The sequence below is a fragment of the Pleurodeles waltl genome, chromosome 3_1 (assembly GCF_031143425.1).
Source record: "Pleurodeles waltl isolate 20211129_DDA chromosome 3_1, aPleWal1.hap1.20221129, whole genome shotgun sequence".
Lineage (NCBI taxonomy): Eukaryota > Metazoa > Chordata > Amphibia > Caudata > Salamandridae > Pleurodeles > Pleurodeles waltl.
This window is the reverse complement of record NC_090440.1, coordinates 837325539-837344231: the sequence shown is the minus strand read 5'-3', so window position 1 is coordinate 837344231 and position 18693 is coordinate 837325539. Positions and strand designations below refer to the sequence as shown.

At 42.6% G+C, this 18693-nt stretch overlaps 1 protein-coding gene across 2 annotated transcripts in view; it reads right to left on the bottom strand.

Moving 5' to 3' along the window:
• The window catches only part of TSG101 (tumor susceptibility 101), a 175036-nt gene extending 156594 nt beyond the window's left edge, over positions 1-18442 (bottom strand). For both annotated transcript variants that reach the window (XM_069223750.1, XM_069223749.1), the window contains exon 1: positions 18297-18442. In XM_069223750.1, coding sequence (XP_069079851.1) covers positions 18297-18338 — 42 coding nt within the window. In that variant the 5' untranslated portion in view covers positions 18339-18442. The remainder of the gene's footprint in view (positions 1-18296) is intronic.
• Between the last annotated feature and the right edge of the window lie 251 nt (positions 18443-18693).

Here is an 18693-nt window from a genome sequence, read left to right as displayed (position 1 = left end):
CTGCTTGCCACTTTCTCCCATATCCAAAAAGCCAGTGGCGGCAACTGCACCTTTCTCATGCTTGGCTTCTAAAGCTTACAACATACTCCTTCACATTAGGGCCACCAGCTCATTCCGAGTGTTCAGAAAGAAACTGAAAAAAATTACTCTTCACATAGGACCTAGACAAGGTAGCACCTGGATCCTCTCTGGGTGAGATGCACAATTTTACAACTACACTTAACATAACAGAAGTTGTTTAAGCACATGTACTTTTTTGGTCTGTTTGCACCCATACAAGCTATGTTTCCCTGGCACATCCAGCCTATGTATTGGTTTAAACTCTGCATCAACATTTCATTTCAGCCTTATTGGAGGCATTAAAATGTCGAGATATTTTATTTATTTTTAAGAGCCGTCCACAATATTTTGTTTCATTCCTCAATTGGACAACTATAAATCCCAGGACACGAATGCCAAAAACATGTGGGTTTTCCTAAGGAATGTAGGTCTGCACATTTAATAACAAAATTGTGGCATAATCACTGTTTATGGTACTCTGTTCAGCGAGTCAGAGCTAAACAAAAAGTGTAAAAATGTATATACTTTCTAATTCTGTAAGGCCTAAGGAATCTACTGTTGCAAATAAAGCCTCCCTTTAACTGAATGGTTGGCCAGTTATTGATGTTCATGAGATTTTTTTTCACATTTTTTCAAAACAGTGCTATTACCCCCAGTCTCCCTTGCACAGAAATATATCTCTGCCACGGTTTCAACTGAAATGTTGTTCCTCTGGACCTCTTGAGCGTGGGGTACCAAATATGTATGGGTTTTCTATTAGCTCATAGTGCACATAGCAGGCAAACACTGTGTAGTGCATTTTAAAGATTTGGAAAGGAGCTGCAAGCGAAACGCCAGTTTAGGGTCCTAGGTAGAAATGGGGTCTCTAGTTGGCAGTAGTTAGCACCCTCACTCTAGTCAGGGTAAGGGAACCACAGAGCTAAGAAAACCCCTGCTCATCCCCTCAGTAGCTTGGCAGGAGCAGTCAGGCTTAGCTAGGAGGCAATGTGTAAAGTATTTCTGTATACACACACACACACACACACACTACAAAAGGACTCCACACCAGTTTGAAAAAAAGAGATCACTTTTCAAAGGTTTAAATGAGTCGTAGCCCTTAGGAATCAATGGTTGTATCTGTTTAGCACAAAGTACCTGGGATACGTCAAAGACAAAGATAAGGTGGGCTGCAGGGGAGGTGAGACGCCGAAAAAGCAAAGTGATACGTCAGTTCCCTACTGCGCAGGGGAGGTGATGCTTTGAGTCTTTCATCGCAGGTGAGGCGATGCGCCAGTTCCTTACTGGCAGGTGAGGTGATGTGTTGTTTTTTCCCCCCCCTCGCAGGAAAGGCAATGCATTGATTTCCGGACATGCAGCCTCAATTCCTTACTAACGTGAAGAGTCGATGAGAAATTGATGCCCAAGGGAGATGTGTGGAAAATCCATACGTGCTTTGTTGATGGAGTCGCGGCAATTCTGCAGCCACAAGACAAGCACTGTGTTGATTCTCCAGCCGCGAGACAGGTGTTGCCTAGATTTTTTAGCCACGACGTCAGTGGACTTTCTCCATCGAGCCCCGGGATTGGAGTTGGCACCAGGGCTCTCAGCAGAAGAGCCCAGGCACTGGCAGATGAAGTCTGATGTCCCCGAGACTTCGTACCAGGAGGCAAGCTCAGTTCAAGCCTTTGGAGAACCTTGGAAAACAGGATGCAGAAGGTGAAGTCCAGTCCTTTCACTCCCAGGACAGAAGCAGCAAGCACCAGGCCAGCACATCAAAGAAACAGGCAGAGTGGCAGTCCCTCCTACAGCATCCAACTCTTCTTCCTGGCAGAATGTCATCAGTCCCAGGCCTTGGTCAGAAACATGACATCAGAACTATAGTCTTTCAAAAACATCCATATTTCTAGATTATGTTTTGAGACAGATATACAATTTAAGAGATACATTCGAATTACGTGATCATGTGCTGACATTTTGAATTGTTTAGGGTTATGTCTTAAGGTAGAAGGAAGACCAAGTTAGATGTTACAAGCTTTACATTCGGTTAGCAGTTTATTCAGAGATATATTCTTCTGACATGATTTACTAAAAGGTTTTTTCAGTCGATGTATATATTCTGCTAAATACACCAACCTAGCTTTCACTTTGGACAGCATTTCTGGCCCCGGCTGGACGCAAATGGGTGCAGACAGGCTTGCCTTTGGTGCATGGCGAGACATCTGCGCTGTGGTGTGATCTAAATAACCGGGCTGGATTCCACCCAAGTTCAAAACACTAGATCGCCTCCCACCAGACATAGTAATGTCCCTTCCCCCAGGATACATCATAGCTAATCACAACCGGGAAAATAAAAGGGGTGGGGTGGTGGTAATCATTAAGTAAGGAAGGAAAGGAACATTCACTCCTATCAATATAATAGAGTATGAAAGCCTACAATTTTCCATTGAATTCTCACCAACGTATACGTTCTTCGGTCTATTTGGTATACAGCGCCCCAGGGGTAGTAACCCAATATTGCTGTGGCACTCCCTGATATTCTAGTAGAATGCTGCCAAGCTAAAGCCAATTTCACTCTTCTAGAGGATTTGAATATTCATTTTGATGTTGCTGAATGTGAGGGGGCCACTAGACCCGGCCAGAACCTGGAGGCCCTACAGTTAAAGCAATGTGTAAACGGCGACTTATAACCAGGGTCAACGTTTAGACCCAGTGTTTTCTAATCTTCCAAATCATTGCACAGATGTTGCTCTTCCCACTCAATGGTCAGACCACTATATTGTCCCCATTAAGATTAAAAAAGACAGAGAAAAGTCTAAAGGAGTCCTCAAAACACAGGCAGAGGAGACCTTGGTTTAAATTAGATAGCAAGGAGTGGGAAAAGGCTCTCAAGGATTCAGCACCTATAGCAGCAAGTGATACTAAAGAGAGATATAACACCTTAGTAAACTGGATGAATAAGTGCTTAGATGACCTGGTCCTGTATAGAGCTTTAAAAGTTACTCAGAATAGAGGTAGGGCCCTCTAGTATTCTCTGGAATTGTCGAAAACGAAAAAGGTTGCCAAGAAAAGAGAACGGGAATGGAGAAGGAAACATGATGAGTCATGTAATGTCAATGTTAAAATAATATAAATATGCAATAAAAGAAGCTAGGATGATCTATTTCAAGGAAAAAATATATACTGTATCAAACTCCCCAAACGAACTATTCAAAATAGTGAACTCATTGATGAAAATACCTCAGATCACTTCAGATTATTCTTGGTCTACTGAGCGATGTAAAAGCTTGCTGACTTCTTTCAAAACAAAATGCTCAATATATTATTAAAAAACTCCCAGCTCCATCGTTAACGTTAGACAGAGCAAGTGAATACAAAGAGAAAATGATTGCTCCATAAATTCCTCCCCAGGACTTTATCTTGACTCTATGGAGGCAATTCTAAAACCTATTAAGTCGAGATCAGCCCTAGATCCTGTTCCCCCAGATGTGCTGTTTAAAGGAAGAAGCACTCTGTTGCGCGCGTTATTGGAGGTCTTGAATCTCTCACTGGAGAGGGGGGGGGACAATCCCTAAGGCGTGGAAACAGGCAGTACTTAAACCTCTCCTAAAAAATCCAACAGCTATTCCAATATCGCTGGAAAACTATAGACCTATCTCTCTTCTCCCAGTGGCAAATACAATTTTAGAAAAACATGTTAATAGGCACCTGTCTCATTTCCTAGAAACCCATATCATCCTCGACTCCACGCAAACAGGTTTTAGACAAGGGGCTAGCACCGAAACCACCTTATTGGTGCAATGGAAAAATTAAGGCAGATCCTGGACAAGGGTGGTACAGCCTCACTGATCATGCTGAACCTTAGTGCGACATTTGACACCGTCTCTCACCCTACTTTCAAACAAAGGATGAGTAAAGTAGGAATTGGGGAGCGCGCAAAAAAATGGTTGAAAGCCTCCTTGGAGGATAGATGCTTCCAGGTATGCAAGGAAGTTTTTTCCTCTGTGGTTTTTCCTCTTATCTGCGGGGTGCCAGAGGGACCTTCCCTTAGTCCCAAGCTCTTTAATATCTATGCCTGGCGCTTAGCAGAGATTGTTCACTCATTTGGTTTAGAACTTGTGCTCAATCCTGACAATACCCAAATTATTATGGCACTGAATCCCACTCCAAAACCCACCAAGACGCAGCTTGGTCAGTGTATAATGAGAGTTACGGATTGGATGGCAGCTAGCTCCATCAACTGAATTACGGCAAGACAGAGGTCTTGATTGTAGGGAGTGACCTATCAAGATGGATGGAAGTTACCTGGCCAGAACAGTTAGGAGACCATCCTATACCTACTAAGAACCTGAAAAGCCTGGGTTTCTGGACTGGTGAGAGAATTAATATACAATCCTAGGCTTGTAAAGTATCGTGCCTATGTTTCAGCAACCCCTGAGCACTCAGGAGATGTCTCCAATGGCTCCTGCCACCCGCTAGAGGAGTGGTTGTTCAAACTCTAATTTGCTCAAAATTAGATTATGGCAATTTATTGTATATTGGCAGTCCAAATTTTGTTATCAAGAGGCTACAGGTAGTGCAGAATGCAGCCACAAGGGCCCTATTCGAAATCACCAAATTTCAATCAGCAGGCCCGACACAGGCGGTCTTGCATTGGTTGCTGATTCATAAAAGTATTACGTTTAAAGCCTTATGTATAGCCAACAAGATTATCCACAGCAAAGGCACCCCAATAATAGAAAACCTATCTCCCCCATGTCCCCAATCGTACACTATGGGCCTGATTCTAACTTTGGAGGACGGTGTTAAACCGTCCCAAAAGTGGCGGATATACCACCTACCGTATTACGAGTCCATTATATCCTATGGAACTCGTAATACGGTAGGTGGTATATCCGCCACTTTTGGGACGGTTTAACACCGTCCTCCAAAGTTAGAATCAGGCCCTATGTTCTCAATCATGAGGACTTCTGTCAATCCCACCAAATGAAACAAGATTTGGTGGCAGATCGATTGCATATCTTTTACCCAAATGATGCAACAACTTTCCTACTGAACTAACATTTCAGCAGTCTAAAATAAGATTTAGGAAGCTGCTAAAAAAACATCTGTTTTAAATCTATTGCCTGTGCCACCTCTGTCCGGTCTTGATGGAGTTAGTGCTAGGACACACTACTGGATAGCCATGCACACTATAAAAACCAGGTATCATAGTATAGTGCAGAAGTGTTCGAACTACGTGGTGTCAGATGTCCAGTACTTATACCCATTTCTGTCTTTGACGTAAGCAAACTAGAAAGAGAAGTCTTTGTAGTGCACAAAACCCTGTCTTTTCCTGCCCTGGCCCCAGACACACTCCAGGGGGTTGAAGACTGCTTTGTGTGAGGACTTACTCAACCCTATTCATGTGCAAGTGTCTCTGCTCGTGCCACCACTCTAGCTCAGGAAGACCCATCCGGAAATGCAGAGTGCACCTCAGCTGCCTATGTGTGACTGTCTCGAGTGAATGCACAGACAGCCTAACTGTCATCCTGATCCAAACATGTATTCAGCAGACAGGCAGAGGCACAGAATGGTTAAGCAAGAAAATGCCTACTTTCTAAAAATGGCATTTTCAAACTCACATATCAAAAACCAACTTCACCGAAATATGTATTTTTAAATTGTGAGCTCAGAGACCCTAAACTCCACATATCTTTATGCTCCCAATGGTAAATTACACTTAAAAAGTATTTCAAGGCAATGTGCGTGTTATTCAATAGTGAAAACCGAATTTGGCAGTATTTCACTATCAGGACACGTAAAACACACCCATACAGGTCCTACTTTTTAAATACACTGCACCCTTCCCATGGGTCTGCCTTGGGCCTACCTTAGAGGTGACTTACATGTACTAAAATGGAAGGTTTGGACCTAGTATGTGGGTGCACTTGCCAGGTCGCAATGGCAGTTTAAAACTACCCACACAGACACTGCAGTTGCATGTCTGAGACATGTTTACAGGGACAGTATTACTCATCTGAGTGGCACAATCAGTGTTGCAGGCCCACAGGCAGCAACTGATGTATAGACCCTTGACACACACAGTAACAGTAACACTATAGTAGGGAGTTACTATTAAATCAAATATGCCAATCATGGATAAACCATTCACCAATATATTAAACAAAGAGCATATGGACTTCAGCACTGGTTAGCTGTGGTAAAGTGCCCAGAGTTTGAAAGCCAACAAAAGAAAGTAAAAAAAAAAAAAAAATGAAATAAAAAAATAGGAGAAGGCAGCAAAAAGTTAGGGGGGTAAGACCAACAGTCCCTGTCTTTTGGGCTCAGGTATCATCTCTGGACTGCATGGAAACATACCACGATCTTTTATTTTAAATAATCAACACATCCTATGGTTCTATTGCTGGAGTCAGACCACTCGCACCCTAATTCGGTGGGTGGGACAATGTGTTGAACAAGACATTTATCAGATGTTCAACATTCCCTCTCCAAAACATAGTAGTTTCCTTCATTCTTCAGTCAAAGGACCATATTCCTGCCAGGACCTATCCCAAATCTGTGTTCTTGTAGGTATTCTGAGTGTGGCGTTATCAAGAATGGGCAGATTTCCATAGGTCTGAGTAACGATCCACAATCTAGACACTAGGGAATGTTTTTGATGGGGAGAAATCATTGGAGATATCTGTACTATGTGGTCGCACAGACAGCAGTAACTAAGGGAACCAAATCAACCTCAGACATTTCTGAAAGCTAGAACTACAGAGGAATCCAACATAATGCGACCTGCATGAATCAAACACATTTTCTTACCAATAATCCCCTGTGAACATCAAATGTGAATACAAAAATTACTAATTCATATGACTCCAGATGTTCAGGCAAGTGGCAAAAGTCCTTCCATACGATGTTCCCACACAACTTCTGATAAAAGAGGTACTAGTGTATGGGTAAGCATATCGCTCAGGGAAGGAATAAGCCAAAATAATAAAGACCACAATGATACTATATTGAATTCATACGGTCACATATTGGACTTGATCCTGTCAGTTATGATACACCCACCCACACTAGTGAGGTACTGTTTTTATTTGTAGACATGTGGGACCCATTGGTGGAGGAATTCAGAAAAAATATGTTTGCTAAGTGCATGGAATAATAGGGAAATAAAACTGGTTGTAACCCCCAAGCCAGACCTCCCAGGTGCCTAGTGTTAAGAAGTGTCACTTGTTTTGGCTTTTGTAAAAAAAAAAAAAAAAGTTATCGCTCACGTTTAAAGAAAACCAACTAAGCAAACACCAAGTGGGCATCGCCAGTGTGAATTTATGTTGAATGCAGAACATCCATAACAAAGGTCACGAGAGTGCACAATCCCCTCATAGAGAGAAGGTAAATTGTATGAAGTGTATGTGCAAATGTCCCTTAAATAACAATATTGGGAGGTTCACTGTAAACTACATAAACCCATTTTCCACCAGAAATCCTCGTGTGCCCCATCACCATGGACATGTGTTCTTAAGTAAACAGAATATCTACTGCAATTTCACTTCACAATGTGACCTTTAAAACTAAGTCTTCTTTTGTATTAGCTCCAATAAAACACAGAGAGGTGGCCATGCACTATTAACCTATTGTCTTCAGCACTCAAAATTAAAAGAGGACCATGTATGTCTCCAACAGTAAACTGTGACTATTAAATTCAACACTGCCATGCTCAATAGTGGTTATAGACTTTTGCTGAGCGATTGGTGTTAATGTGAACACACACAAAAAACTACATGCACAGGTACAGGTATGTATACAGAATGTTAACCATTATTGGTTGTTCACCAACTTTCTGACATCCCTTTCATACAACTCCAACTTTCAAAAATAATTCCTAAAAACATCTAAATTAGGAGGAACATTTTAATACACATTATATAAAGAGAGCAAAGAGGTTGTAAAATAGTTACCCATGCACTGAAATGCTCAATATATATCGACTTAACCATCTCCAGCAGTGCATCGCAGTAATTTGGGAAAACATTGGAGCTCGATGGAGTATGCTGAACACACTCTGCTTACTAAATGCATGCCCAGCACAGTGCATGACTGCTTCAGCATCAAAAGATGCAGGATGGTCGAAATTATCACAATATATTTATGGCCAGTGGTGGGGATCCTGACGTTCTATGCTCAATGCCATAAGTCTAGGCACCTTCCATCACAGAGTCAGGGTCAAGGGTCAAGACATTTTCAAAATAGTCACAAGGTAGTTGTCTTGGTATCTGCCTCCTTACTTGAGAAGGGAAGGGCATGAACTTATCTCAGTGATGGCACCGGGTTCTGACCAAGAGCAGCTTTAGTATGCTCCTGGTGAACCACAGACAAAAACCTAGCTGAAAAGCAGCAGTATGATTGTAGGGGGAAAAAAAAAGAAAAGAGTGGGAGTGAGCCTCTCTGTAATGGACAATCAGTCACTCTTCTGTAAGTTGTATCTGGCTTGGATTAGGCGGCAATAAGAAGCTCAAAATTACCCCCAACTTATCACCCTCTCATTCCTGACAAAGAATTACACAGTGGACACTTTTAGAGCAACAGGTCAACTAAAAACATGTCGCAATCATGCGTTTGACTGCACTTTTAAAAGAGTTGAATGAATATAACAGCAAAGTTCGAATTGCTAAAAATACTTAGAAATACCAAGCAGCCAAATTGCCTGTGAAACATCTTCACCATACCATGATATGTTAGACAACATTATATTTCGGAACTTGCAGTTTTGCACTGTAATAATATGCTGAAAAGTCAAGATGGGCAGAAGTGTCCAACATGACTTGAGGCTAATTGTGAGGTGGGTATGAATGACAATGCTGTAAACACACAAGGTGTGTGGGGTGGTATAGAAGAGAACAGGTCTCTTGTGGCCTGTTCAAAGTGCGCTGATTGAGCGCATAATGAAAGAAGATGTATGGGTGTGATGGGTGGCTGGACCTTACAGGGAGTTCCCTTTACGGACTAGGTGGTCTCACACACGTTATAGTGTCATGCTTCATCATATGACCGCCTAGCCCCACCCAGGTAAGATGATACTACCTGGGCGGACTCAACTTCTTTGTTACAAGAACTGCAGCAGGAGTACTGAGACTTAACCTTGCTGGATAATACAAGGGATCCAGATAAGGGTAGTGAAAAATAAAATTACCTTACAAATCACCTGTTTTGTTAAAAAGTTTTAATGTAGGTGTTTGTACGTAAGAGTAAAAGCTGGGGATGGGGACTCCTTTGAATATGATGACTCAAGGGGTCTAAAAAATGGGGACCAACATGTTTCTGCCCACACTAAGAGCCAAAAAGGTCTTGGGCATTCACCAGGGTCATGGATCCCTAAGGGTGGGGAGTAAAATTGTATGTTTGTTCGGAAAGGTAAGTGCTATAAGAAAAATTAGCCTATCTGGAGAATTTGAGGGGGTATTGCCTAAAAAATTCAACAAGTAAACGGTGTGAGATCTCTGTGCCACTTCACTCCAAGCCACAGCACACTGAAGATGTCAGAAACATCCGTCAAAAAACACATACACATGCAAGAGATATAAAACTTGGGGCAAGGAGCCTATTAGTACGGTCTTATCCTGTGAAAAAAGGCGGATAGCCTCTGGTCTGGGATCTAACAGAGGGGGGTTGCCCCTTGGGAGTCAGACTCTGTGGGGGAGACATGGGTTAAAATTAAGAATAAAAATTAAAATAGACATTAGGTTAAGGAGGACGGGATGCCACTTGCTGGCAGGCTAGTAGTTAGGAGGTGGTTGATAATGCAGAGAAGGCTGCTGAGTGATCACTATATTATTCTAATACAGGAGAAGCACTGCATAACACATTTGGTAATCAAGGCTCCTGGTGGAGAAAAACACACATCATAGACACACAAACATGGATACTTATCTCAATAGATGAGAAGAAGCCATGGAGAATCAAAGGGGGCCCACTGGGGGATTTGAGAGAGAGGGGTTGAAGGGGACAAAAAGAAGGGGGGGGGGCGGGATTTAAAAAAAGGGAAAAAATGGAAGGGAAAAAAGGAGAAAAGAAGACAGAAAGGAGAGACGACAAGAGAGAAGAAGTTTGAAAGAATGGGGGGATAGAGTTTTCCTGCAGTTTAAAGAAAGAAGGGGGAGAGAATAGGAAAGGAGAGAGTGGGGAAAAAGAAGGGGGAAGAAGGGGAAGGGGGAAGAAAGAGACAGGGGAATGTTGCTAAGGGTTTACAGAGACGACCATTGGATATTATCATTGAGTCCCATAGTGTCTGTGTGCAGCCTCCATACCCATCTCTGTTCATAAAATAGCAGTTTTTGTTTCATATTTGTGGTCGGATCGCAGAGTTTGTCTATGACATACCACTCCATGTCATCGGGATCATGGTTGTTCGTAATGTAATGTTCTGTAAGACGGGTTGCATCCCGTCTGTATCTAATGGTACTCTGATGCTTGCAGATGCGTGTACCCACTCTCCTGGTGGTCATGCCGATATACATGAGTTGGCAAGGGCATTTTATCATATAAATGACATTTTTACTGTTGCAGTTTGTGAGGGTCCTCAATTCCCAGGGTGTCTGCAAACCGAGTTCCAATTTGGTAGTCTTTTTTGTGAATTGGCACACACTACAGTTGCCACAGGGGAAGTGACCTGTTGGTGCCAGTAGGTGCCGTAATGTCATTTGTTTGTTAGCAGGAGGCTTGTCTCGTGATCGAGTATGGACTAACATGTCACGGATGCTTTTTGCTTTTTTGAAGGCGTTGAGTGGGGGTTCAAAGAGAAGGCCCCCTGATGTTAAGATCTTCCAATCTTCCTATATTATCTTTTTAAATGTGTTTGATAAGGGATTGAAGTTGGTTACACAAATTAAGCTGTCCTTTTTATCAGCTCGTACCCATGGTTGCAGCAACAGATCCCTGTGGCTGAAACAAGCTCCTTTTTTCAGCTCTTCTGGTGAGATGGGCAGGGTAGCCTTTGGCTCAAATTTATTAGTAAGTTTCTTAGCGTGTTTGGTGTAGTCTGTCAGTTCTGTGCTGTTACGTCGTAGGCGGAGGAATTGACCTACTGGTAGGTTCTCTGAGAGAGCGGTGATGAAAGCTGTGGAATTGTAGCAGGTTGTTCCAGTCAGTTGGCTTATAGAAGACTTCCATCTTTAGGAAGCCGTCCTTTTCAGATATAAGGAGCTCGAGAAAGGAGAGTTCTGTGTCACCTTTCGTTGATGTGAATCTCAAAAAAAGATTTAAAGCATTTAACCAGTTCACAAAGGTTGTTGCATCTTCTCTTGTACCTGTCCATATCAGGAGAATGTTATCGATGTAACGTTTCCATATCCTAATATGGTCATAGTATGGGTTCTCTTCATTTAGGACAAATTCTCTCTCAAAGTGTCTACATAGAGACAGGCCTGACTCGGGGCAAAGGTGCTGCCCATCAAAGTTCTGTGTACTTGGAGATAGTAATTCTTATTGAATTCAAAAAAGGTTTCTTGTGAGTGCTGTGTGTGCAAGATCTAAAATAAACTCTGGGGGGTGTTATAGAGTTCCAGGCACGGTTATTGAAAATGTTGCAGATAACCTCAAGGGTGGCTTCCTGGGGTATATTCTTGTACAAGGACTCGACGTCCAAGGTTATCGAGTACTCCTTTTCTTTGTTGAATTCTAGGCCGTTTAGCAGATTGAGTACATCCCTTTTGTCATGTAGATATGTTAGTATTTGACAGACTTGCAAGAGAGGTTCTAGAATGGATTGGATCCCAGATGCTATTGACCTCCCTGGAGCAGGGTGTTTGTTTTTGTGTATTTTCGGTAATATGTAAAAGTACAGTATTTTAGGGTTCTCTTGTTTGAGGAAGGCTGCCTCGTGCTTAGTGAGCCATCCATTACCTAGACCTTTTCGATATTAGGAAGGCTATTTCTTCTTTGATCTCATGTGTGGGGTCTCTGGAGAGTTTTTATAATGTGTGTTCTCATATAGACGTAAGCACTCTTCATTGTACATTACAGTCGGCATTATCACCGTGGCCCCTCCTTTGTCTGCTGGTTTTACCATTATCGAGGTGTCTGCGGTAAGCTCCCATAGAGCTGTTAATTCCTGGGTGCTTATGTTCTGGAATACATCTGTAGGGTTCTCTCGTAAGTTGTCGATTTTCCGACTCACTGATTTCTCAAACGCCAGTACCTCCGGTGGCATCTGGTTACTTGGAGGGGTAAATTTTGATTTGGGTAGTAGCCCAGTATTCTTATCTGGTCCTGTGTTAGCAATAGGGTGCTCTAAGAAGAAGGTCTTAAGTCTGATTTTGCGGAAGAACTCAGCTACCTCAATTCTCAATTTAAAGTTGTCTAGTTTCGGTGTGGGGACAAAACCAAGGCCCTTCTCCAGGACGTTTAGTTCATTAGTCATTAATGTCCTTTGGCTTAGGTTAATTACTATGGTTGACTTTTTTGTCAAATCTTGCTCGTGCTGGGAGTTTCACTTTCTGTTTGTTCCTCCCTTGGTTTCCAGCTTACTCCCTTCTTTCCTCTCCCTCTTCCCTGGCCTCTTTCTAAAAAAGGAGCATTGGGGTAGGTCCACGGTGCAGGTGGTTGAGGGTAAATTGGGGGTTGAAAGTAGGTAGGAGGCCCGTAGTGGGGAACACGTGTGGGTGGTTCCATCTGTTCCTTGGGGTGCCCTGTCGGCCACGTCTGTGGTGTGATGTTTGTGCGGGGGTCAGTGCCTGAATCAGAGCTTGTATATCCTCCTGAGGATGTATCGGAAGGGTTGGAAGATTTGCGAACATAATCTTCCTTAGTGTATGGATATATTCTTTCAATTGAGAATTTTTGCAAATCTTTTGGGAATTTTGAGATTTTGCGTTGAGTCAAGTAATCTTTAAATTCATTGATAGTCTTATCTGATTCTTCTAACTTTTTTTTTTAAGTATGCTGCTGGTAGTTCTGTATTCAGGTTGTTTTCCGCTGTCTTTATCTGTATTACTAAGGCTTCGGATAGTCTGGTTGCTGTCTTGATAATCAAAATTAGCCAATCTCGTGTACAATTCCAGGCTATCATAGACCAATCTTTTCTGAACTCCCGGTCCTTTAAGCAGATGTGGGGCTCGGTGGTCACGATAAGCCCATTCGGTGCCAAGTTGTTTCACAGATATTTTGTCAGGACGGTACCGTGGAGGATGGTTTTCACCTGTGTCCTCGTTAATTCTATTAGGGTGTCCCAATCACCCATTTGGGCTATTGTTTTCGTTATTGTGGAGTCTCCTAACAGGAATGGTACTGAGAGGATGGCCAGGACCTCCTCCTCATCATAAGCTATCCCTTCCGCCATGGTTGAAAACCTGATTAGCCGATGACGTTCTCATATTTATCCTCTTATTAGCGGAGTGTATCCACAGAGGTAATTAGAGGTGTTTCCTCTCGCTCCGATCGGAGCAACTGTTACTTGGAGCCCTCGCTCAGGCTTCCGATTGCCATAGCAACCACCCGACACGCGAGCCTCCGTTCCCAGCACTCGGGGGCCCGGGCAGACGCACGGCGTCTCCAAAATACTTACTTCCTCCCAGCAGGCCCGGTAGCCGGGTGCTCCTGCCCCCGGCGGCCGGAAGCTGCACAGAATCTACGTTTCAGCCGAGGTACACATGAGCTAAATTTACACAGATTAGCCCGTCCTTTTAAAACCCCGTCGCATTCGGACCCAGGCAAACGAGCGGCTGGGACACGGATGATTTAGGTGTACGAACATGTTGCTGCCTTTGGAGTAGTAAGTCAAATAACTTCCCCAGTGGGCCCCCTTTGATTCTTCATGGCTTCTTCTCATATATTGAGATAAGTATCCATGTTTGTGTGTCTATGATGTGTGTTTTTCTCTACCAGGAGACTTGATTACCAAATGTGTTATGCAGTGATTCTCCTGTATCAGACTAATATAGTAATCACTCAGCAGCCTTCTCTGCATTATCAACCAGTAGTTAGGAGATCCTAACTACTAGCCTGCCAGCAAGTGGCAGCCCGTCCTCCTTAGCCTAGAGTCTATTTTAATTTTTATTCTTAATTTTAACCCATGTCTCCCCCACAGAGTGTGATTACAAGGGGCAACCCCCTCTGTTAGATCCCAGACCAGAGGCTATCCGCCTTTTTTCACATGGTCCATTCTAATAGGCTTTCCTTGTCCCAAGTTTTATATCTCTTGCATGGGTATGTGTTTTTTCCACTGCATGTTTCTGACACCTTCAGTGTGCTGTGGCTTGTAGTGAAAAGGCACAGATACCTCACAACCGTTTGCTTGTTTTCTTTTTTAGGCTAAACCCACTCAAATTCTCCAGGTAGGCCTATTTTCTTAGAGCACTTATCTTTCCCAACGAACATACAATTTTGCTCCCCACCCTTAGGGATCCATGACCCTGATCTTGTTGGCTCTTAGTGTGGGCAGAAACATGTTGGTCCCCATTTTTTAGACCCCTTGAGTCATCATATTCAAAGGAGTCCCCATCCCCGCTTTTACTCTTACCTACGAACACCTACATTAAAACTTCTTAACAAAACAGGTGATTTGTAAGGTCATTTTATTTTTCACTGCCCTTATCTGGATCCCTTGTATTATCCAGCAAGATTAAATCTCAGCACTCCCTCTGCAGTTCTTTTAACAAAGAGGTTAAGTCCGCCCAGGTAGTATCATCTTACCTGGGTGGGGCTGGGTGGTCATATGATGAAGCATGACACTATAATGTGTGAGAGATCACCTAGTCTGTAAAGGGAACTCCCTCTAAGGTCCAGCTACCCATCACACCCATACATCCTCTTTCATTACGCGCTCAATCAGCGCACTTTGAACAGGCCACAAGAGACCTGTTCTCTCCTATACCAGCCCACACACCTTGTGTGTTTACAGTCTTTAGCTTAAACGGGAGTTAGTGTGGGGTTGGGTCACTCCCGATACTCTCCCTTCGTGTTATACTAAAATGAATGACAATGCGACATGATAAACGGCAAGAATGCCTACAATTTTTCATCAAAATATTTTTCACGCCCTCTGAAGTCGGTTACAGCGTTTGGTTCCTTGGTTTGCAATATATACGTTTTTTTCAATTTCACATATGCAATTTGTTGTAAGAAAAAAGTAAAATAGAAGAAATGTTCTAAGGGATCATTTATTATGTTCCTCAAGCTCACGATCTTCCTGAAAACATTTATCTTGCTTGCTACGATTTACCCTGGCTAGATCTAATGTGAAAAACTGAAAATAAATATTGCAAAACAGCATTGTCTAGATTTTTTAGAGTGTGACCGCAATCCCCATAAAATGTTTTAACTTACTAGTTTACATTTTATAGATTAAATATGTAAATCCAATTCTGCCATTTTCAGGGATAGGGCCAGATTTAAATTATTTCACACGAGGGTACATGGCATTAAAATGTCTTAGGGCCGTTGCTGTAAGAGATCGGCCTTTTAAGGATGTAAATTCTTGCATCCAGTGCTTTCCAGCCAGGAGGAAATTAAGCTCCCCATGCTACGCTTTCGGATCAGCCTTTACCTGAACAGATGTCAGAGCTACTTAGATCAAGTACTAGTAGCCAGCTCTCTCTAGGAAGATGGCATGATTCTTTGTCCTTGCTTTTCATTCATGAATTACTAGATGCTAGACCCGCTTGTTACGCACAGTAGTAGTAGTTTAAATTACCAAGCTGGATTTAGGGTGGTCTGTGAAAAAGAGGAAAAATAAGTGGCTACAACATTAGCTGACACTGTTCTACTACAGTCTTCCCGTTTTTTTTTCCTTTTACCACTGGCTAAACCAGTGATAGAACAATTGTTAAGTGCTGGTGTAATAAATACAAGCACTGTTTACAATCTGTAGTTGGGGTAATAACGCGTGGGAAATCTATTACGGGGCATTTTACCATATCATAGTCCACTAAAAGAAGGTGCCTACAGCCAAATGTAATAGCTCCACAAACAGGACATTTTGAAGTAGGTGACACTGTTGTGTAGCAAAGTTGCCTGTGAAAGGCATAGTGCACTTTGGACTACGCAGGTGCTCTCTAGGCAAGGCACTGTGGTTCCTTATGGAGGTTAAAGGGCTGTCTAAGCAGGTATGGGCTTCCCCTGGATGGTGCTCAGAGGCATATATCAGAGCAGTGCCCACTGTTTTTACGGCTGGAGCCAAGGGAATCCCAAAACATCCTGAATAGATTTTAGATAAGTCCCGCTGGCCAGCGCACTCCATCAGTCAGCTGACCAACACAGGACAGGTATACACTTGAGAGAGCGTAGCTTATATAATCTATATTAACATGAAATGTTTATGAACTAATGTGTGATAATGCCGCTTAGAAATTGTATTAATGTATTTTATTTAAACGTGCACTTGAAATGTGACCACAGGGAGTGGCTGTCAATATATACGGGAACTAATAGAAATGACTAATGTTGATAAAATGATATTAAAGTGTGGTTTTGTACTAATTACTAATGACTATGTTATTACAGTAATGCTAAATGAATCTTGTAGGCCTTAAGTTAGCATGAGCCGGAGCTTTGCTGCCTGGCTCTCATATTAAATGTGTATTCTAACATGCAGTGTGCTGACTCGCAAGAGGACATGACCTCTTGTTTTCTTCAGACTAGAACCTGAATGTAACCATGGTGGATCCGTTCTCATGAAATTCATATTTCTTGTAGGAGAGTGCTAGCTGAAATGCAACTGTGTAGATTAGGGTAATGTACAAGGTCGTTTAAACCGGTGAAGACAATGGAGCTACTGACCAAAAGATGTGCAAAGAATTACGGAAGGATGAAATCATACCGGACGTGCTACCTCCGAAGACGTCAATTACATGGACCAATAAAATGTCTGTAAAATAATATGGGGTGAAAGATTAATGACATAATCTGTTTTCTAATAGGGTATAGATAGTGGGGTATAACCGTAAACCAATGAAATTTTAGGGGAATGTACTACGAAAAAGGGATTAAAAAAAAAAAAAAAAAACATGACTCGGGGAGCCATTTAGGTGGGTTAGGGAATGCTATTGATTTTATCCAGAAACTTCGTCACTCTGTCTGGTGACTTTGCTGATTTTACTTAGAACCATCCTCTTCCTTAGATTGCCCATTTACACTTTGCCTCCTTATGAGGGAAGTGCCCTTTTTCCCCAGAACTAAGTCTTAACTGATGGCGAATCGACTGATGTTCTGAAGACAAAGACTGTACCCGAGTGCTGACCTAAACCTTGGAGGGTAACTATGACAGTGCAATTGTGATTTGTCTGTTAGATTTTCCTTTATAGGTACTGCTTACTTTTGACAGAGACCATAGCTAGATGTTTTCCAAATTGGTGCTCTAAATTGTTTTGCATGAAGCCCAACATGCCAATGCTAATCAGTGGTTAGGACAGGGGTTCACTAAACTGACGCAAATAGACAAATGACTGAATCTATGCTTTGTTGAACAGACGCGTTAATGACACTCTGCTAAAGTTGATCTATGTTCATGCCGTGTTATGTTCTGATGTTTGTGATTCTTGCCTTAATGAAATCTTATCAGAGTTGCCATATTGTGACTATGATATTTTGTTTCTTGGTTTTGAGATTAACACACCTGCTCTTAGAGTTGTAATCAATAGGGAATAAACCTCATAAAATTCTACTAAACTGGTGTGGTTATTCAGGACTGCAAGGTCATGGTGGTGTCTTGAATCGATTAATGTCTTCGACTAAAGTAAAATGCACTGTGGTAATAAATATTGATGACATTATTGACATATTAATTGACATATTGATTAGCTATCTCGTCCTAAGGGGTCTTTCAACTGGGTCGAAAGATTAATTGGCCTAAAACGAGTCCTAATGTGTAATACATTTTCATAAAGGGACGCGTTAATACACTAGATGAGGTGCCTGGTGCCATCAGGAGGCAGGTGTCAGCAGGAACGTGTTTTCGTGCTGGGATTTCTCCTTCACAAATTAATGTCTTTAGGCGTTAGCTCGCGGTTGTAAAACGAAGGAGCACACCATGCTCTTCCACTACATATGCCCACCACAGTTGGTGACCCTCAAAGAGAAAGTACCAGCCTGTCAAAAGACAGATGCCAACCCCACCCCTTCTTCACACCACCTCCCAGTTACCAGGGGCTGTTTAGCGAAACAGTAAACAGGTGCCAGAAGTCCGGGTTCTATCAATGTGAGAGATGCCAGGCAGTCACCGAGTGCCAAGCAGGGTCTCTCTAACAACTTATTGTCCGATCGCTCCAGCTTACCTTAGTTAACATCTTTTTAAGCTGACTTTCCGAAACGGCCATGGTTCCAAGACACAGTAATGCCCCTTGCACCTGTAGCGACTACTTCCGACTATAGGAAAGCACAGTCTGCCATCCACGTCAAAATTTGACGACTAGAAGCCTCAATGCGCATGCGCCCGAGCGGCTGACAAATCTGCAAAAGGTCTGCCTAGTGACTGGGAAATAGTCGCAGGGAAATGACGTCGAATGTTTTTACCTTACCGTACTACATTATCTTGATCAGCGACAGCCGGGACTTCGCAGCATGACATAGCAGTCGTGATCGGCTGTCACTAGCAAAACAATCCACGGACCAGCAGTCATGAGGAAGTTGTGTTGTTTAGTATTTTATGATCGTGTTCGTGTCTGAGGTGGT